Consider the following 21,898-nt stretch of genomic DNA (forward strand, 5'->3'; position numbering starts at 1 on the left):
TCTCTCTCTTTCTCTCTAACACACACACACCCACCCACCCACACACACACACACACACACACACACACACACACACACACATCTTTCTCCTTCCCTCCTTCCATGTGACTTTTCTGAGGAGGTAAGATTTCCACTATAACCTACCACTCTTCACATTCAAATCAAGGAAATGGCAGATTGCGTGCCCATCTTGTTGTTAGGGTAAAGTGGAATTTTAAAATTGAGTGTTATTTATAACACTGAGTGAGATGTTTATAAATGGAGAAAAGTCTAAATGTTCATCTGTCGCCTCCTAAGTCAGGGTAGGTCTTAAGACTTGAATATTTCTAGTTATGCTCAGAAAAAGATGGCCAATATCCATCAGGAAACCCATTTTCCAATACCTCAGAACTCCCCACATTCCTTCTTTACAAATAGAGAAATTAAGATCCAGAAGAGAAGGGCTGATACCACATTCCAACAGAAGATTCACAGGACTTATGAGGGTGGCTTTTTTTTATAGTTTCCTCCTCAGTTTTAGAAGTGTGCCATAGTAGAAGGTAAAATAACGTACAGAATTTCCAAATTCTTTTAAGTAAATTTTCTGTCCTTCAGTGTGTGTGTATGCACACACAGACTCACACACATGCTTTGCTTCCCCATGCAGACCCCATGCCAAGATCCTCTGAGGAAATAGATTCTTGACGTGTCTTCATTAATTCAAGAATGTGGTATAAAGGTTACAAAACGAACACCAGTGAGCAGCTGCTTTGATGGTGAACGGTCCAGTCCCTAGAGAGGCAGCGGTTCTCTCTCCCAGCCTCTGAGGCGTTAATGACTTCAAATACCTTGGTATTCATTTACATCCTCATTTAAATACTTGGTAGAAAAATAATTACACTGAGGTGTTTGATGAGATGAAATCTGATCTCAGCAGATGGAGTAAGGCTTCCCCTTTCATCAGCAGGGAAACCAAGTGTCATTTAAATGAAAATCTTCCTGCAATCTCTTTATTCCTAAGTTTGCTGCCCATATCCCTGAGGAAATGCTTTCATCAAAAAGGCCTAGTTATTGGGAAAGGATACCAATTTCTGAAGTAATTGTCATTACGTTGTCAGGTACAGAAGGAATGGTCCCACCCCCCATTTTTGCTGACACTCTCTGTGGCTTTCAAGTCTTGGCTTGAAATTCCACGCAAATGTGTCTGAAAATGGAAGTTTTCCAGTTAATGTTTTGGATCCAGTTCCGTGTGCTGGTATCAATATAGGAGAATGCCAACCACTCTGACTCTATTGGCCTCACAGCACTCTACAGTGTTAGCAACGGGTCTAAAAGACACGTAGCATGTGCTCCCATACTGCCTCCCAAGCTGGCGTCTCACTGCGATGAGGCACTTGAGTTCCCAGTCAGTGCGGAAGCTAGTGTGGGTGGAGAGAATGAAAGCAGTTTCATCCACTGTTTCCATGGAAGCAACATACAATCCTGAGTGCTTAGTGCAGAGCTGAATTCCAAAGGAGGCGGCTTTTTACAGGTACTTGCTGCTGAAAAATAATTTCCCTGCCAGATACACTGTGAGTGCATTAGCCTGTTCTTACTCCTTCGTGTTTACTTTACATTCAACCTGCCAGGTATGGATTTCCTGTGGAATTTTCCTGAGACCGTATGTAATCTGTCTGGAAAATGGGAAGACCAGTAGCCCTGACACCCTAGAGCTGCCATTTCCAAGGGAGCATTTCAGGTTGTGGCTCCCACTGTGAGACAAAAGAGCCATCTCGTTTCCATCTGGTCATCTTACTGGGTGCTGCAGGCTCATTGGCAAGTCCAAAGCGATTCAAGGGGCAGCATCTTTCAGTGAAATGCACCATGGGGGCACCTGGCTGCTTGAGAGTTTCTCTTACGCTGTGGTTGGAGGGCCAGCTGTGTTCTCTGTGGTGGGTGGGGGCAGAAAGCAAGCCAGCTGCACACTCTGTGACCAGCAGCCAATGGAACGTATCCGGCCTCCTGTGCCTCCGGCGGCTGTGGCAGCCCCGACTCAGCTGGAGCGCCTGTTCCCTGAGGCAAGTGGTAACTGGGCTTCCTGATGCTACTGTTAGTCCTTTGTTTTGGGAGAAGCTGGGCCAGTCCAGGGGGATAGAAAGGACTCAAAAAGAAACACACAAATTAAAAAGCAGAATAAAATATTTCTGATATATTTGTTTTAAAATAAAATAACTAAAATGTCAGGATGAAAGGAAATAGCACTGATGCATAAGCTCATAGAGGAAGGATGCTTCACTGCACTAACAAAGAAGGTACTAGGTGTAGCACCCACATTCTTGTCCAGAAAAACTCTCAGTCACTCCTTTCATACTCCTGACAATTGATGAGGTGTAATAAAGTGATTTGGGAAAACATGATTTATCTCTGGATGGACCCTTTTCTTTGTTTAATTCCTTGGGACTGTTCTGAGCTGTTACCCTGAACACCATCTTTCCAATCTCCATGCCTCCCTTGCTTTTCTTTGGTGATTTACCAGGACCAAGATGAGGATACCGTCAGCCTTGAGTATCCACCAGTGCCACATGTGCAGACCCAGCCTCAATATTTTCAGATGGAAAATATTTGAAGAATAAAAATTAAAAGTGACAATGCAACAATAAATAATACACATTGAAAAAACAATACATACAGGTTGAGTATCCCTTATCTGAAGTTGCTTGAGATCAGAAGTGTTTCAGATTTCGGATTTTTTTTGGATTCTGTAATATTTGCATAGACATAATGAGATATCTTAGGGATGGGACCTGAGTCTAAATATGAAATTCATTTATGTTTCCTATATACCTTATGCACATAGCCTGAAGGTAATTTTGTATCATATTTTAAAATAACTTTGTGCATGAAACAAAATTTGTGTTAAGTATTTATGTGTGGAATTTTCCACTTGTTGACATCATGTTGGCACACAAAAAATTTTGGATTTTGGGGCATTTTGGATTTTGGATTTTCAGATTAGGGTTGCTCAACATATAACTATTAAATAGCATTTACATTGCATTAGGTATAAGTAATCTAGAGATGATTGAAAGTACAGGAGGATGTTTGTAGGCTATAAACAAATATGCCATTTTACATAAGGGACATGAATCCTCAGATTTTGGCATGCTGGGTTTTGGTGGGTGGACGGGGTGGGGGGGTTCTTGGAACCAACACCCTGTAGATCTGAAGGATAACTGAGACTTACTCCAGTATGTTTCAGTAGTTTAACAGTCATTTCTTAGGTGTTGAGCACGCTTCTCTTGTGTGGTATGGATTAGACAAATCTACCTTCCCATGGCCTTTTTGGTTCCACAGAATATCCTACTTTAAAAAGAAGTTAATTGGCATGGTTTTGTGTTATGAAATACTTTTTCAGAGTAGAAATAGTTTCAAGGTATCAGAGTGTGCGCAGTGTGGGGCAATATTCTTTAGCCTAAGCTACTTCACGGCTCCTCATGTCTAATATAGACCTGCTCCTTAAGATCACAGATTTCATTATATTTCTATCCTTTTTGGGAACATGATTCATCATGGTCTTTTTTGGTAAAAGTGGATCAAGGTGATTCAGTCTACCCATTGGTTTTGGCTATTAATTTGATCTCAGTGTATTGAAGGCTCAGGAGCTCAGAGGATTGATGTTTACTAAGAGATGTCAGGCTAGTTCACCACCCACCAGGTTAAATGATGTTTCAATTTCTTTTCCAGATATTAAATGCTACAAGGGAGTTGTCTAACACGGCTGCCTACCAGTCTGTCCGCATCTTCTCCGTCTCCCCCATTCAAGCAGAGCAGGAGCTGGAGGACCTTGTTGCCGTTGACTTGCAGTGGTCTAAGCCCACTGAAGGTATGACAGCTTGAACGTGCTGTCTCTTATATAATGGTTTAGTATCCTAAGTGGAATTTATAAGACTGAATTTGGTTCTTATCTGTCTGTTTATTGTTACTCATGTCTTTTATTCCTTTCTTATTGATTCTTCATCCTTCCTGATGGTGATTATTTCAGATTTCTTCCCAAGACTACCAACAAATCTTCCCTCTTGCTGTGGGAAATGACTCTTCCATCGACACCTGCAGTGAAAATATCGAGGCCCCTCGTCATGGTCTCTGCCAGCATCTCTCCCAGTGCCTTCACTCCAAATCCTCTTCTCTTTCTTCCCTTGTTTCTTTGTCTCTAGACAACTGACTGGTCTCTTTTCAGGGCTAACTCTGATTTGGGTTCTGCTTTCTCCAGAGCCTTCTTTAATCCCGTAGGCGGTGTGGTTTCCCCCTCAGTCCATGCAGCATTTCGTGACTGCTCTGTGTCAGGATCTGTGCCAGGCCCCAGGGACAAAACAGTGACCAAACAGATTCACGGTCCCTGCTCTCTGAGCTTAGCCTTTCTTTTATTCTCATGAAACAAAACAATAGTAAACATCACAAACACCCTTCTCAGACGCTTCATCTTTCTCCTTTGCTTTGTTAAACCTTTCTAGAACATCTCCTGTTTTCATGCTTTTCACTGCCTTTCCCTGTGTTCATTCTTCAGCCCTTTGTCACCTGGCTTCTGCTTCCACCTCAACAATTTGTTCACCCGGAAGTTCCTACTGTTCTTCTTTTTTTATTTTTATTTTTAAAAAGCCTACAGCACTTGGTAGTCCCAGGCAGTCTCCCATCCAAGTACTAACCAGGCCTGGCCCTGCTTAGCTTCCAAGATCAGATGAGACCGGGTGCGTTCAGGGTGATACGACCATAGACCCTACTGTTCTTCTAATGATAAACCTGGAGACCTCTGCCGCATTCGGCACTGTGGACCACCCCCTTTAGAAACCACATGTTCCTCCTCGCTTGCCTGGTGCCTTTCCTTTCCTAGTTCTCCTCCTCTGGCTTCTCTGTCCCTTTTTCTTGGCTTCTTCATTCCCTTCTTTCAGATGTGACCCCTGTGTTCTCCCTGGACTTTTTCTTTTTTTCCTATGCATGCTTTCCTTGGTGCTCAGATGCTCCAACATTTTCAAGTATTAATTCACTTAACAAATATTTGAGTGCCTGCTGTGTGCTCGGCACTATTCCAAGTGCTTGGTATATAGTAGTGAGTAAAACGGGCAAGAATGCCTGACCTCATGGAGCTTACAGTCTAGTGTGAGGAAATACTGAAAGTGATTCATAAAATTAGTAAATTATGGCAAAGTATCTGATGCTATCCAGTTTCATGCTATCTGAACTCTCCCTGTAAAAGAGCTCAGGAACTGAATGGATTCAGGTAAATTTTTGGGCGAATCCTTTGCTTTATGAATTCTTACTACATGGTATCCAAAACTCAGGACACAATCAAATTTGGATAATGCATTATGCCTTGCTATCTGAATTTGTTTTCACTTTGTGAAATCAGAAATGGAATGAATAAATGTGGATATCACAGGATAGGTTAATGGGTGATATGTACTAATGCGACAAAAATAAATAAATCAAATATATCAGGGAAGGGAGGCAATAGGGAGTGTTGATGCTGGGATGGAAGAGTGGTTTGCAATTTAGAGTAGCCAGGGAAGTCCCAACTGAGAAAGGTGACATTTCAGTAGCAGCCTGAAAGAGGAGAGGCAAGGCAGACATCTAGGAAGGGCACAGAGGATCCATCTCTCCCACACTGAGATTCTCTCTTGTCTCTTCTTCCTTTTTTTTTTTTTGAGACGGAATCTCACTCTGTCACCCAGGCTGGAGTGCAGTGGCATGATCTTGGTTCACTGCAACCTCCACCTCCCGGGTTCAATCACCTCCCGGGTGATTCTTCTGCCTCAGCCTCCCAAGTAGCTGGGATTATAGGTGCGTGCCATTGCACCCAGCTAATATTTGTATTTTTAGTAGAGACAGGGTTTCACCATGTTGGCCAGGATGGTCTTGAACTCCTGGCCTCAAGTGATCTGCCTGCCTAAGACTCCCAAAGTGCTGGGATTGTAGGCGTGAGCCACCGTGCCAGGCCTCCCACCTCTTCTGTCATCACATCACTGCTGCTGGGAAAGGTTTTCTGATTTTAAGGGCTGTTGTAATTAGATTGGATCCACCTGGATAATCCAGGACACTCTCCACATCTCAGGTTTTTAATCTTTATCACATCTACACAGTACCTTTAGCCATGTGAGATAACACATCCACAGGTTCCAGGGATGAGTGTGTGGATGTCTTTTGGGTCTGTTGTTTTGCCTACCGTCCACATTCTCATTCTCAAGCATTTCCAAGTGGCTTTCCATTTTCTTTACTCCAAGATGTGGCTCCAACCTCCCCTCCAGTCTTATCTTCCACTGTTCTCTTTTGTAATGTCTGCTCCAGCCAAATACTTTCAGAGCATTTCCTATTCTGTGTGCCTTTTTATGTATTTTTTCTTCTGCCTAAGGTGCCAGCTCTGTTTATTAAACTCCTGTTGGTGGTTTAAGGCTTCCCCAGCTCTTCTCTTCCTTCCTGTTTACCACTCCCCTCTATCTACTGCCAGTGAAACCACCCTTATACCAGATAGGCACAGCCACCCTCCACCAGTCAGCAAACACTGACTGTCCATTGTGTCCTGGACACTGGGGATACAGATGTGAATCAGGTGAAGTCCCTGCTAATAGTGTAGTGGGCTAAGGGAAACACTAAACAGAGGGTGATTGCAAAGTCTAGTGATGGAGCAATGCTCAGAGTATTGTGGAAGCACAGTGTGGGGTGGGGAGGTCAGTCTTTAGCAGAACTTTTAGGATCTGCCTCTCATTTGATATTCTTTCTTGGTGTTAAAACTTTTTAATACTTGTTTGTACCTCTTGAGGCACTTACCATCTTTTGCCATATATTTTATTCAACTAAATACTTGTCTTATTCTATCAAGTATTGGAGTGCCAGTGACTTAGCCATAGTCCGTCTTTATTAATAAACCTTGGGCTGAACTGATTCCATCCTTGTGTATATATGCATGTTCCCCTCTTCACCAGCTTTCCTCTAACATGAAATTGCCCACTCTTGCTTCTGTTGGTTACTGGGCAGTGTAATTGGACGAATGAGTTACACTGTGCTGAGAATTTAAACACTAGTTTTGGCTTCTGTTGCCTTTCTTTTTGGGCCAAATTTTCCATTACTTATCTGTTCATGTTTTCTTTACCATAGCTATTTACTTTTATTTTTTGATTTTTATTTTATTATTTATTTATTTTTTTTTTTGAGACCGAGTTTTGCTCTTGTTGCCCAGGCTGGAGTACAGTGGCACAATCTTGGCTCGCTGAAACCTCCACCTCCTGCCTCAGCCTCCTGAGTAGCTGAGATTACGGGTGCCTACCACCATGCCTAGCTAATTTTTATATTTTTAGTAGAGACAGGGTTTCACCACGTTGGCCAGGCTGGTCTCGAACTCCTGACTCCTGATGATCCACCCGCCTCATCCTCCCAAAGTGCTGGGATTACAGGTGTGAGCCACCCTGCCCACCCTCTTTACCATAGCTATAAAATTGTGTATAAAGCCACCCAGAAAAAAAAAATACACATTTCTTCTTAAGTTGCCCCCTGCTTGCTTTTTCCCTTCCACAGAGCTAAGTGGCAACGAGTGGCTGAGTAAGAGGGGAGACATAGAAGAGAGTGAGTAGCATAGGGACCTGATGGCCTTCCCACCTCTCACCTATTTGAGGGAGATAATTGATTATCCGGGAGTCTGCAGAGTCTGTAAGTGATGGGAAGCACAGGGAAGCCTATTGCCTAGCCAGAGAGCTTTAACTTTCATGTTATGTAAGTGAATTATTTATACTCAGGCTGAGAGCAAAATCGCTATCATATCTGCCTCTCTCCCAGGCAGAGAGTGCTCTTTCCTTGTTATGAGAACAAGCATTTTGAGCAACTGAAAAAACATGAAGACAGATAAAAGGGAACTATCGCTAAGATTGTGGTTTTCTCCCTTGGAAAAGATTCTCCTTAGGGAAGGTTTCGAAGAGATGATAGTGTCCAGACGGGCATATTGGTCTTGATGCTGTATCTTCTCTGTGCTTCTCAATCTTATCCTACTTTTAAAAGTCTTAGAAAAGAACAGAAGAATGACCTCGGCTCACCCTTCTCACCTAGACCCACCTAGCAGCTGCAGTTTGTATCCGTCCACCTTTTTTTTTTTGAGACGGAGTCTCACTCTTTTCCCCAGGCCGGAGTGCAGTGGCACAATCTCAGCTCACTGCAACCTCCACCTCCTGGGTTCAAGCGATTCTCCTGCCTCAGCCTCCTGAGTAGCTTGGATTACAGGCATGTGCCACCACACCTGACTCATTTTTTTGTTTGTTTGTTTGTTTTTTTACCGTTTCTCTGAACAGAAAACTTAGGCCATGGAAATTTCACGTACATGTCAGCAGTGTGCTGGCTCTTTGGGCGTCACCTGTATGACACTCTGCAGTATCCCATCGGTCTGATCTCCTCCAGCTGGGGCGGGACACCCATTGAAGCCTGGTCATCTCGACGGTCACTGAAAGCCTGTGGGGTCCCTAAACAAGGGTAAGACAGCATTCTCCAGTCTGAGAAAGAGCCTACCAGGGAATTATGTAAGAGAGAGGTTCATGTTTCTCTGTGGGGAGTTAAGTATATGTTGAATGTCCTAGTACGTGTTGAATGTATGTGATTTATTCAAGCACAGGGAAAGCATTATTTTCATGTCATGCCACCACAATCATTTGAGAACATGTAAAAAAATTATCTTTTTCCCTGATAATAGTAATAACTAGTAGTTACTGAAAGCTTTTTATATGGCAGACACTGTGCTAAGCACTTTATATATATTATTAATATAATGAATATATATTATATATTGATATATTGAAGTATAGATACTATTAAAGACTGTGGATGAAGACACTAAGTTTCAGAGAGATTTAGTAACTCGTTCATGGGCATGACTAGTAAGTGGCAAGTCTGGCTTCAATGTCTGTGTACCTAACCATTGTGCTGTATTGCCTAGAAAAATAAACAGGCCAACAGGAAGAACAAATGCTATAAACACGTACTCAGAGAAATGTATTGGCATACTGACTATGAACACCCACTTAGGAAAGGCTGGATCAGGAAGAATATGTGGGAGAGGAAGGGCTAGTTAATATAAATCCTGATACTAACATCAATGTAGAGATGAGCAGTATGTGACCTGCTTTCATGGACCATGTCTCATTCACACTGGGAAGGCCTGTGGGAAGAGGATGGGCTCGAGCTCTTGGTATAGTTTGGGTACAAGCTTGCCTGTGGGGGAGTGAAGATGTTCAACTTTGGAACAGGAAGAATGGCCTGCAGTAGAGTAGGAGGGAATGTTAGACCAGATCTCTGGGGATGGAAGGGATAATACTGAGGGTGTGGGGAAGTGGGCTTCTCACACGCAGCAGCTACGGGATAAATTCATATAAATAATCTACAGAGAAATTTGAGAACGTGTTCAGAGTCTTAAAAAAAGTGCCCTTTGACACAGCAGTTTCATTTCTGGGAATTTATCTTATGGATATAGTTAAGCATGTATGCAATGACTTAGCTATGAGGAAGATAATCCTGGCATTGCTTATAAAAGCAAAAAGTTTAAAACAACCTAAATGCCTGTCCATTAAATAAAGGTTTATTTAATAAAAGTTAAATAAATGTATTGCCCGTGTGAGATACTCAACAATAAAGCACTCCTTCCCTGTGACTTTAATTACCTTATCTGGAAACTGGGATGACCCACTCTGGACTCATGAAAAGCTGACTGATACACTTATTTTGGGAATAACCTGGAGGTAAAATTCAGAGACTATTCACATGTTTTCAAGTGAAAGAGTTTCAATTCAATTTTTTTTTTTTTTTTTTTTTTTTTTTTTTGAGACTGAGACTAGCTCTTTTCCCCAGGCCGGAGTACGGTGGCATGATCTCGGCCCACTGCAACCTCCACCTCCCTGGTTCGAGAGATTCTCCTGCCTCAGTCTCCTGAGTAGCTTGGATTACAGGTGTGCACCACCACACCTGGCTAAATTTTTTGTATTTTTAGTAGAGATGGGGTTTCACTATATTGGTCAGGCTGGTCTTGAACTCCTGACCTCATGATCCACCCCCTGCCTCAGCCTCCCAAAGTGCTGGGGTTACAGATGTGAGTCACTGTGCCCAGCCTCAATTCAATTTTAATTCTGTGTTGCTTTTGTCAGAAGTTTGCCACAAGTGAAAGTGGATAGATGCCCAGTTAGGGACCCTTATGTGATCAATTACTGGCTCTTTGGTCACACTTGTGCATGGTATGATTTCAGATCAGTTCCATCTGATACGGTAACTGGTCCTGCGAAGCACTCTGTTCTCTGGAATGCCATGATCCATCCACTGTGCAGTATGACTCTGAAAGGGGTGGTATGGTACCAGGGTAAGTGTTCAGTGTACTCTTTCTCCATTGTATCAGATAGTGTTTGCTGTATAACAGCACCCTAGAACTTACTGGTTTAAAGCAACAATAACTTTATAATTTTATTCAGCTCACTGTTCTGTGGGTTAGCAGGGTAGTTTTCCTGTCTGGGCTGCTTCAGCTAATTCCTGCCGGGACCTCTTATGTGTCTTTGGCCTCCTGGCAGGTTGTCTGGTGGCTGGATGACCTGGGATGGTCTCTGCCTCCCATGTGTTGTCTGGGGACTGTTATAACATGGTTCTGAGGTGGCCTCTTATCCTTCAGCAAGCCAGTGTAGACTCATTTATTATTTATATAATAGTCTCAGGGTTCCAGGGTCATCAGGAGAGGGCAGAGCCCAAACCTGAAGTGCTTTTCAAGCCTCTGCTTGTACCACATTTGCCGATGCCTCATTGGTCAGAACAAGTCACAGGGCCAGTCTAGAGAGACCATGGGAAGACTACTAATTCAGGGCATGGGTAGAGGGAGGAGAGTAATGTGTGGCCATTTGCAGTCTGCTCCAAACTCCACTTGCAATTTGGACTGTTTTTAGGGGAATCCAATATAAATTATAACATGGATCTGTACAATTGCACATTCCCTGCACTCATTGAAGACTGGCGCCAGACCTTCCACCATGGTTCCCAGGGGCAGACGGAGCAGTACTTTCCATTTGGATTTGTCCAGGTACGATGTGGGCAAAGGTTTCTCTGACCATGTTAGTACATGTTCCTGTGATGAGAAGAAGAGGCTTATGGGGATTGGTATGGGGATGTGCTATTTAGACGTTTTTCCTGAGTTCATATTCTGTTTTTTTTTTTGTCCTTATAATGTACTGATCAGGAACTGAATGTTAAGACTTACTTCATCTCAGTTCACTGATAAGACAATTAAATCTTCAAAAAATGTTGATAAGTAACTAATATTATTAAAAAAGGATTACAGTTTCATTGAGGAAATATTAAAAAGATAAGCAAAAAAGAAGCTAAAAACATTGATAATTTTACAATCCAGAAATAAGCTCATTCATTTTTGAAATAGATCTTTACCGTATTTTGCATTTTCTCTTAAAGTAGCATCTCAATTAGAGATAAGTAGTAAACGTTTTTTTCATGTCAATAAATATTAATTTTCAATGCAGTTTGTAATGATTGCAGAGTCTGAAACATGTTTATATTGTAGTTTATTTGACTAGCTCTCTATAGATGGGCATTTATGTTGTTTTACAAGTTTGCTTTAATAAGCTTTGGCATGTTTATTTTCCTTGTTGCTAAATCATTGCATATATGCTTGATTATTTCCCTAAGGTAAATTCCGAGAAATGAAATTCCTAGGTCAAAAGGTATACCTTTATAAGGCTTTGAACACGTTCCCAAATTTCTCTGTAGAAATTCATGAATTTGTATAAATTTATACTCTTAGCAAGTGTCTGTAAGAATGTCCACTTTCCCACCCCCTCCCCAACTTGATGTCCACTCCCTGGAATGCACCATGCTCCCTCACTCCCAGGCCATTGCACATACTCTCCTAGTTAACTCTAATCACCTTTAAGTTTCAGCCTACATATTATTTAGGAAGCCTCCTGTGACTATCCAGAGTCTGGGTTAGATGCTTCCTTTCTCTCTACTTCTCCTTTTTATTTGCATGAGGTTTCCTACGTGACTATATTTTCCTGGGTCACACTTATATCCCTGGTAGGTATGTATGTAGCTGGTTGGCACTCATTAAATAGCAGCTTAGCACGTGAATGAAAGAAGATAGCAAGAGAAACTATACATTTATTTTATTTACTATTATTATTATTATTATTATGCTTCTGCGGTACATGTGCAGAGCGTTCAGGTTTGTTACATAGGTATACACGTGCCATGGTGGTGTGCTGCATCCATCACCCCATCATCTACATTGGGTATTTCTCCTAATGCTATCCCTCCCCTATCCCCCAACCCCCTGCTATCCCTCCCCTAGCCCCTCACCCTCCGACAGGCCCTGCTGTGTGATGTTCCCTTCCCTGTGTCCATCTGAAACCATACATTTAATTAGAGATAACTAGTCAGAAAGATTCTGCTTTCAGCCTTGCATAAAAGGAATAAACATTTGACCAAGTTCATAATTGCCTAGCCTCCATCTGTTCACATGACCTACACTTTTTAGCAGGGTGGTAGTTCAGGTTTTTCTAGAACATAGGAAATCAAGTAAGGTGATATAAAAACAATGCCTATCTTACAACATGACAAGAGAGGCTTTACTGTGTAAATGGGACATACGTATTTGCAGAGACCTGCCTCCGCATGCCCCACAGATGCCTTCTTCTTACCATCATCCCATCTCCTCTACCTTGTCCTATTTCACGGCACCTTTTTTTTTTAAAATTTGTATAGACCTTCTTTTCACTTAAAATGTCTTTATGATTATTTTCTTCTTTCCTGCATTTGTTTTGACTTTGAAATAAGATGATTATTCTCATTATTTTCAAAGTAGCAGCTCCTGTCACCAGTTCTGCATCACTGTTCGTGGAAACTACACTTGGGCTTTGGAAGTTCTTTTTTCCTCTCTTGGCCTGTGCACATGGTGATTGGAATATGACTTTAGTCAACTCACATCAAAAGTATGTGTTGAATGCTTATTATATGCTGTGAATCTCGTGAGGTGCTAGAAATATAGCAACGGAGAGACCTGGTCCTTGTACTTATGCCTTACAGTTTAGTGGACGTCCTTTAAGCTCCAGGCGTTAACTTTCTTATCACCAGCACAGACATTCTGGTTACTTGTGGGAGACTGGAAATACAAACATATCCCTCCAAAGGGAAATACCCAACATGACAACATAATGGTCCAGACTGAATCGGAGCGAGACTAACTGCATTCAAATGCTAGCTCTGACACTTCTTGAGCTATGTGATTTTGAACATGATATTGGACCTCTTTGTTATTTTAAATATTGAATGAGTTAATCCATGTAAATCCCAGAACATGCCAGATAATGTTAGTGTTGAATATTATTGATGAGAGAAATCAGAAAATCTGGAGGGATAGTTGGTCTGTAAGGAAAGAGGAACTGGCTTCATAGAAGTGCTGAGTTTGAAATGATGGTTACAGTGACTAGAGTACAGCTAGAGACGGAGGAATGAGCTCCGTGGAGAGACCAGGGCTAGACACGTGTATCTGAGTTATTATTAGAGCGACCACCTGGAGCCTGGGAGAGAAGGAGCAGGAGGCTAGGGGCTGGAGTCCCAAGGAGTGTGCTTTTTAAAAAGGGATTTGGAAACAGTTGAACAGACCACAAACTGCAGCATGTTATTTGTGAAATCCTCTGAGCATGGCCAGCTTTATATTCTTTGGCTGGTCTATGCCTTTATTAGCCGCAGTATTTCTACCAGCCACTGTGGGAGAGGGATTAGCGCCCCACTCTATCTCAGATTAGGAAAACAGGAATTTCATTTGGGTGTGGAGTACGCTGATGCCTCCATGTGGCGAGTATATAGTAGTGTAGTTAATGAAACAGAGCAAATTGCTGCAAGGATTCTCAGCAAACTGCCATTTTGAGAAAATTCCTTTGGCTTGAGAAGCTGTTATTAGCTTGCTCCCTGTTGAGCTTCAGGCTGGTTTTTACCAGAGGCTCTTTCCCATGGCTTTGTTGCTGTGATCTTCATTATGAGCGTGGCTGGTGCACATGGTTCTACTTTGTCTTCTGGGTGTTGTGTGGAAGAAGTAGGGTGACTTACTAGATCTTTTTATTTCCATCTTCTAGTCTTCATGAGATTCCACTGTGAAGCTCCAGAAGCATCTTTTTGCATTTCCTATGTTAAAGCTGATTTGCCTAAGAGAATTTTAATAAGAGAATTGGAAATATCCTATGAGTTCCATATCATATCCAAGGCTCCTTTCTGTTACTATTGCAACCTTGCTGTGTTCTCCTGATGATTTTCTCATCTTTCTGGAGCAACTCAGAGAGCAGAAAATATCCTTGATTCAAAGTTGCATTTGGCCACATTTCTAGGGATGATGTCAGGTATTTTCTGGGCTGTGTGAGTAACAGGCTGGTGGAACAGTCTGTGTAAAATGCAGTCCTTTGAGGGGGTCAGACATTTTGAAACGGAGTCAAAAAACTGTTGTTGCTGGCCCAGACTGCTTCCCAGTTTGTGGTTTGACTTACAGTAAGATCATCGCTTGTAAAAGAGAGATAACAGGTTGATGCCTCTCATTGGCTGGAACTGGGGCTAAGAATAAAATGCTATCTAAATCAAAGGACAGGGTGATGTAAACATCAGAAAAGGAAGGAAGGAAGAAATAGCTGGACTGCATGTATCATAGTAATAGTAAAGAATTTTTTCTGGGAGCCTCTGTGTTTTGCAGGAGTAGGAGTATATCAACTTTCCGTTTAGATGAAAACAAATCCTGTTAACTCACTCTGCATTCAGAATCTGACCACTTCTCACTACCTTTACCCCTCCTACGCTAGTCTATGCCACCATCATCTCTCCCTTGAATTATTGCCTCCTAACTGGACTTCTTCCTGCTTCTACCTTTTCTTCTCCCTCTTTAGGATATTCTCAGTATATCAAAGTGATCCTTTGAAGCGTAAGTCACATCGGAAGGCTCCAGTGGGCCCTCGTGTGCTGAGGTCAACAAGGCCATACATGATGTGGCCCCTGCCTGCCTTACCCGCCGACCTCACCTCCTAATTCTCTCTGCCTTGCAGACGCTGCTCCAGCCACACTGGCTGCCCTACTTTTCTTTAAGCGCGGTAGGCATACTCCCCTCCTAGGGCCTGCTATTTTCTTTTCCATTCTGCCTGGGAAGTTCTTTTTCTGTTTTAGTTTTCTGTTGCTGAGTAAGAAATGAATGCATAGTTAGCAACTTAAAAAGAGGAGAGTATTGTATAAGAATGTGGGTCACTGTGGGTCATCTGCCTAACATACGCAGATATCCTCATAGCTTCTTCATACATCTCCTTCTAGTCTTTATTCAACTCTGACACTCTCTCCTCTTCCCCCGTTATATTTTCCTCCAGCACACTTACCACTTTCTCATAGGATATGTAGTTTACAGATCTATTTTGTTATTGGTTATCTCTCCCCACTAGAATATAAAAATGGGAAGGAATTTTTGTGTTTTGTTCACTATCTCCTATGCCAATATTAGTGCATGACACAGACTTGATGTTCAGTAAATATTTGTTAAAAGCATGAATAAATAAATGAGCGGACTGATATTACATGAGCTGTGGATCCTTCACAGGTTCCTTCTGGAACAATATTATTCCTCAAATATTCTGGTGCTACTTGGATGCCTGAGACGCCGTACAGTTAATTCAGATGCCGTGGCTTCTGAATGATGGATTTTAGCCTTTCTCTTCTTGTCCCATATCCAGCTGGTTGCCCGGTTCTGCCGGTTGGTCTTATGTCTCATCATCTCATTCCACTACTATCTTTGTAGATGAGACCTTTGTTGTTTTGTGTCTAGAACATAATAATAGCTACTTAACTAATCAGTCTCTGTGCGTTAAGTCCTTTATTGTTATGAATTTTCTTGCCACAGCCGTTTGTATGATTGTTAGAGCAATCTTTTGAAATGGTCCTTTGATCATGTCAATAATTTCAGTGGCTCTGTTAATAACTTAATTGAGTTGAAATTCATGTAACGTACAATTGACCACTTAAAAGTGCTCAGTTCAGTTCAGTTGAGTTCAGAAGCATTTTAGCACATTCACCATGTTGTGCAGCTATCACCTCTACAGTTCTTTATTGCTTAATACAAAAGTATCAACTATACAAACACTTGCCTTACTGTCTTTCCAAGTTTGCCTTTCCTTCACAAATCCCCCAGTCCAGCTGGATTGCCCTTCTCTCAGAACGACCATTCTCTTTCCCACCTTTGCATCTTACATGGTCCTAACATGTGAAGTGGGAGCAGTACTGCCGGTAGTGATTTCTCATATTTTTGGTGCCCATTTAATTTTTTTTATGAATTCTAAGGCCACGTTTTCCTATAATAATATTTGCCTGTTCTAAATGTTTAGTACTTGCCATCTGTGCCACTGATTTAGCATTTAATCCATACTATTTTATAGGTTTATGAACCATAAACTCATTAAACTCTTATGTTTATTTCTTATGTGTAGGTCTGTCTGCAACAAAGCTGTAAAGTACTTGTACCAGTTAGCTACTGCTCTGTAACAAACTACCTCAAAACCCCCTGGCCTAAAGTAGCCTTTCTTATATAGGTAGCCCTTGTCTAGGGAGCCGGGGTTTGGGGGGATTTGGCTAAGCTGCAGATCTTTGGGCTCTCTCAGACCTCTGTGGGTCAGTGGGGAAGCTCTGCTCCAGTCTGGGCTGCTGGAGTGGATTAGACACAGCAGCTCTATTCCATATCTCTTGTCTTTCTCCAGGGAGCATCAGGCTAGCCCAGGTTAGCTTCGTCCTTCTTGTGGCGATAGCAGCAGTGCAAATGAGCAAGTGAAGCCATGTGGGGTCTCTTGAGGCCTAGGCTAGGAAGTGACACATCATCATTTCTGCTTCTGTCTATTGGTCAAAGCAAACCACATGGCTGAGCTGAGAATCAAGTGGTTGGGAAACATACTTGTCTTGATAGCAGGGGGAACTGCAAAGCCACATGGCAAGAGGGTGTGGATATAGGAAGGAGTGAAGAATTGGGGTCTCCAATGCAATTTGGCACATGCTCAAGGGCAAATTCTTCTCTGCTTCCCCACAGTGCCTAGCGTATTGTATACAGATGTATCAGTTATCTATTGCTTTGTAACAAGCTACCCCAAAACTTAGTGGCTGAAACCATCAGCCATAGTTTTTGCTCATGAGTCCTTGGGTTGAGCATGTAGGGCTCACCTGGGATAGCTCATCTCTGCCTTACATGATGCCAGCTGGGCTTGCTTATGTGGCTGCAATTTGAACTGGAGGATCTAGAAATCCACATGACTGGTCTCTTATCTGGGATTCCTGGAACACTAGAGCCTCTCTTTCTAAGGACCCTCTCTTTGCATAATCTCTCCAGCAGTAGCTGGGCAGCATGACCAGCTCAGGGTTTAAAGAGAATGAAATCAGAAGTCAAGGCGTCATAAGGCCAAGACTCAGTAACTGTATAACATCATTTCTCTTGTATTCTGTGGGTCGGAACAAATCCCAGATTCAAAGAGAAGAGAAACAGACCCCGCTGCTTGATGAGAGGTGTGGCAAAGTTGCATTCCAAGAGGGCACATGGGATTAGAGGGACTGCTGCAGCTGTCTTTGGAAAGACACTGCCACAGCGATAAGAAGCTTAGTAAATACTTGTTGAATGAGCATTTGAACGCAATGAGAGAAGCAGAAGCAGAGTCCGCCAGTGAAACAACTCCAGTGTGCGAATCAGATGCAATAAAATGAACAATGTCTCTGCTTTCTAGTTATCTTCATATTTGTCTAAGATACGCTCAGATGGTTTTCCCCAGATCCGTTGGCATCAAACAGCAGACTTCGGCTATGTCCCCAACCTAAAGATGCCCAATACTTTCATGGCCGTAGCTATGGATCTCTGTGATAGAGAGTCGCCTTTTGGCAGGTATGATTGCTTCTTGGGCTTTGCATGAACAGTGTATGTACTTTGTAGTCTTTCACTGATGTTCACCTGTGAGGGGCAAATTAGACTGAGGATTGGCACTTAGAATCACGTTTGCTGGGATGTGCCGCAGTAACAACAACAAACACCCTCAACATCTCAGTTCTTTGATGCAACAAAAATTTATTTCTTGCTCACACTCTACGTTAAAAGAAGGTCAACAGAGACTTTGCTCACTGTAATCATTCATAGACCCAGAGCAATAGAGGCGGCAAGTTGACCTGTGCTTCCACAGTCATCTTAAAGTCTCATCCTGGCAATTCAGTGCTTCCACACAAGTCATTTCTGCTCACATTGCACTGGCCAAACCAAGTCACAAGGCCACGGTTAACTTCATTGACAGCAGGAAATGGGATTCCAGCATTCCTCTAGCCTCAGAGGAGGAATACTGGAATACCTGTGATCAGCCCCCGTGAATAGCACACACTAACTGTAGGATGTGAGAGGAGTCCAACATACAACGTCTGGATTGTAGGAGTAACTTGACTGATTTATTGAATAAATGAATAAAAGCTCTAGGGGACCAAATAATGAACAGATGTTTCAGAAGAAACCTTTTAGTGGTTCAGAACAGTCTTATGAGTTAGCTCTCCTAGGTTAGTTCCAGTATCTTTCCTTCCTCTGTCTCCCTCCCTCCTCCCATCCCTCTTTTTATTCCTTCCTTCCAAGCCATCTATTGTTTCAAGGTTTCCAACCCATAGAAGACCCAGAGCCCCATCTATGGTTACCATTCACCATTTCTCTTAAGCTGACTAGCCACTGATCAGGGAGGTCAGTCAACTTCATTCTTACTTTCATAAAGGGTGCTTGGTATAATAACCCTTTAAAAAAAATATGTGGTTATTGTTGAGCTTAAACCCAAAGTTCTCTACTTTTTCCTTATCCTGTAGCATCCACCCTCGAGATAAACAGACTGTGGCCTATCGGCTGCACTTGGGAGCCCGGGCTGTGGCTTATGGTGAGAAGAATTTGACCTTTCAAGGACCACTGCCTGAGAAGATAGAACGCTTGGCTCACAAGGGGCTGCTCAATGTCACATATTACCAGGAAATCCAGGTGCAGAAAAGGGACAACAAGATATTTGAGGTGAGAACAACAGAAAAAACAGGGGTTCATCTTGTGGTGGAGTCAGGATTTCCTCCATGCTGAGGCCATCTCTTTCATTATAACATTACGATGTGGCGGGTCTTGGTTGGTTGGGGGCTGAGCTCATCTCAGAGACACACATAAACAGCTGTTAATTCATTAGATTAGAGGCAGTTTTGATAGAACAATCAAGGAAGGGAAGACAAGTCCATATTAAAATAGACTTTAAAAATTTGAAATTTCCTTTCAAATTTTTTCTCCCAGAGCAACTATCGTTGCTCAGGGCTGGACCTACAGCTTTATTGGTAGGTTACCTACTGAAAGATCCTTGCTCCAGAATATTTACCTCATCCTCAGGTGTATTTTTTTGTTATACTATCCTAAATTCTGACATTCTCTGAGTTTAGGTTCTCCTTTGAGAGGCTTATTCTTAGTGATTTGTAACTTCGTGTGATTTAATATAATGAGACTCCTTTTAATACCTAGCAGGGGTCATTCTGCTGTAGAATTGTGGCCGCTGATGAAGGAGGTTATTCAGGAGTCTTCTATAGTTGAGGGTGGGGCGTGGAGGCATTCCTACATGGAATATTTAAATGAGTGACTTTGGGAATCATGAGGTCTTAGGCTGGAAAGGGGTGTGCGAAAAGAATGCATTGGAGGAGAGAAAAGAACATTAAAGGCAAACTTTAACTACACAGGAGTTTAGGGCTGTTGTTTCTGGAATTCTAACTACAGTATCCACCTGCCTCAGATGCTTGGTTGGCACTTATCCCACTTAGCTTCTTTCCACACTGGGTTCTAGGTGAATTTAGAGAAGTCTGCATTCTGAGCTCTCCTCTTTAGTCAGTTGCTGGTGGTCTGCCCATCATCTGGTCCAGGACAGAATTTAACCTTTGGGTTCTAGATAATTTGTATTCCCTCTTCCAGATTGCCTTCTGGCTTGAGAAAGTCTTTGTATCTAGAGTTCCTTTGTGCCCCTTCTTCATTCTGCAGCTCCTTGGGAGTACCAGAGAGAAACAGCAGCAGCTGAGCCACGCTGTTAACTTAAATTCCCACCTGCCTTGCTGTTTAGCAGGAGGGATCACCCAAGGAATGTTCAGGCGAGCCCTTCCCTAAATGCCTCATGTGATCATGCTTCCTTGTCTTCCTCAGCAAATGTTTTATTTATTATTTATTTAACCACATGGAAATCTATTATCAACCTGTGACTGCTGACTAAATCCAAAGTGGACTCAGGTTTGTTCTGGTTACTGTAGGAATACGTCCTTGGTGAAGAGTGGCTCCTTCCTCCCATCCGTTGTCTGAAAGAGCAGCACCTGGTTTCTTAGAACACCCTTCTGAGCATTCTTTAGGTCACCCTTCTAATCATTCCTATTTTATGGCTCTCTTGTTAGATCTCCTGCTGCAGTGACCATCAATGCAAGTGGCTTCCAGCTTCCATGAACACCTTCTCCACCCAGACCCTGACCCTGACAATCAATTCTTGTCATGGCACTGTGGTTGCTCTCCGCTATGCCTGGACCACATGGCCTTGTGAATATAAGCAGTGTCCCCTGTATCACCCCAGCAGTGCCCTGCCAGCCCCTCCCTTCATTGCGTTCATCACAGACTAGGTTCCTGGTCATCAGAGCAATGTTGCCAAATGACCGTTTCAATATAATCAGAGCTTAGCTATAAGGATGGGCTCTTTAGATTTTAGCATTTAGGAGTTTCATTAATAACTGTTGCTTTTAAAGGAAATTAATAGAAAGCCTCATTGAATGGCTTCCAGCTAGCACATGGCTGTTTCTATATTCTGATGAGCCCAGGCTGGTAGGTAACTTGAAATGCTTGCTTTTAGTCCCTTAGTCTAAGGTCTGTTTTGGACAAATTCTGAACTACGGACAAATTGGACCTCAATGTCATTCACTTCCCTCATATTAATGGGAGTGAAATGTCTAATACTTTTGTCCCCTTTTATCCAGAGTTGTGGGATGTTAGGATTGGAAGAGATGTTAAAGGCCCCATAGGCCAGCTAGTGTTCACATGTTCTTTACAAAATTTCTGACAGGTGGTTACTGAATCTCTGTATGAACTTTCCATTCAAAACTTTCCAAGTTTTTCCTTATGTGGAACTGAAGTCTTTCTCCTGTGAAACTTTATTACTATCAGAGTCTTTCAGATAATTTAAGACAGATCTATTTGTATTCTCTTCAAGCCAAAACCAGTTCTCTTCCTTCAATCTAAATAATGAAATATGAATGTTTAAGAAATAAGAAACACATGCAGGGACTTTGGGAGGTGCTAAGGGACTGCCCTAGGGAATGAAAAGCAAGGGCCAGGTGGTAGTAACCCAGGGAAGGCACTTGGGCTGCCATAAACAGGAGAGCTGAGAAACTCTGGTTTATGAAAACATGAACACAGGGGCAACAGAGGCAAATGTGTCATTCAAGTTAAATATAAATCTCAGACTCTTTAAAGGTAAAAGGTTTAAGGATAATCCATCTGGGAGAAAAGCGTGAGGCTGAAAGTAAAGCCGCATAACAAGCATGTAAAAAAATAATGCAGATGATACAAATGTGAAAGAGGCCTTTTGTGTTTATTATTAATAATCTTAATGCAGTTTATTGATGGATTAAAAACAGCTAACGGTACTTGAAAATTATATTACCTATTAGAAGTTAGAAATAAAAGAATGATCACTAGTGATGTGTATATATTTATATCCAGCCAAAACTTGCTAATTGTCCTTGAAACATGTGAAAAGAAATAAGAATGCTATCTATGGGTAGCTTTCCTCCGCTTAATGTGAAAAATGAGAACTAAAGCAAAAAGTATCATTCACTCTACATATTTAATGTATTTTACACA

General features: G+C 42.2%; 1 protein-coding gene and 1 pseudogene across 3 annotated transcripts in view; one reads left to right on the plus strand and one right to left on the minus strand.

The window, feature by feature from the left end:
• Positions 1-21,732, plus strand: part of SIAE (sialic acid acetylesterase) — a 37,458-nt gene extending 15,726 nt beyond the window's left edge. For 2 of the 3 annotated variants that reach the window (XM_032285093.1, XM_032285092.1), the window contains 7 exons: positions 3,703-3,841; positions 8,286-8,463; positions 10,224-10,333; positions 10,905-11,038; positions 17,751-17,905; positions 18,853-19,048; positions 20,443-20,788. In XM_032285093.1, the coding sequence (XP_032140984.1) occupies positions 3,703-3,841; positions 8,286-8,463; positions 10,224-10,333; positions 10,905-11,038; positions 17,751-17,905; positions 18,853-19,048; positions 20,443-20,661 (1,131 nt within the window). In that variant the 3' untranslated portion in view covers positions 20,662-20,788. Of the gene's footprint in view, positions 1-3,702; positions 3,842-8,285; positions 8,464-10,223; positions 10,334-10,904; positions 11,039-17,750; positions 17,906-18,852; positions 19,049-20,442 lie in introns of all 3 variants that reach the window. The other variant, XM_032285091.1, reaches the window with a different exon arrangement.
• Positions 4,613-4,731, minus strand: LOC116556472 (annotated as a pseudogene).
• Positions 21,733-21,898: the final 166 nt, after the last annotated feature.

The sequence above is a fragment of the Sapajus apella genome, unplaced genomic scaffold (assembly GCF_009761245.1).
Source record: "Sapajus apella isolate SASKATOON/1434 unplaced genomic scaffold, GSC_monkey_1.0 scaffold16, whole genome shotgun sequence".
In the NCBI taxonomy this organism is placed as follows: Eukaryota; Metazoa; Chordata; class Mammalia; order Primates; family Cebidae; genus Sapajus; species Sapajus apella.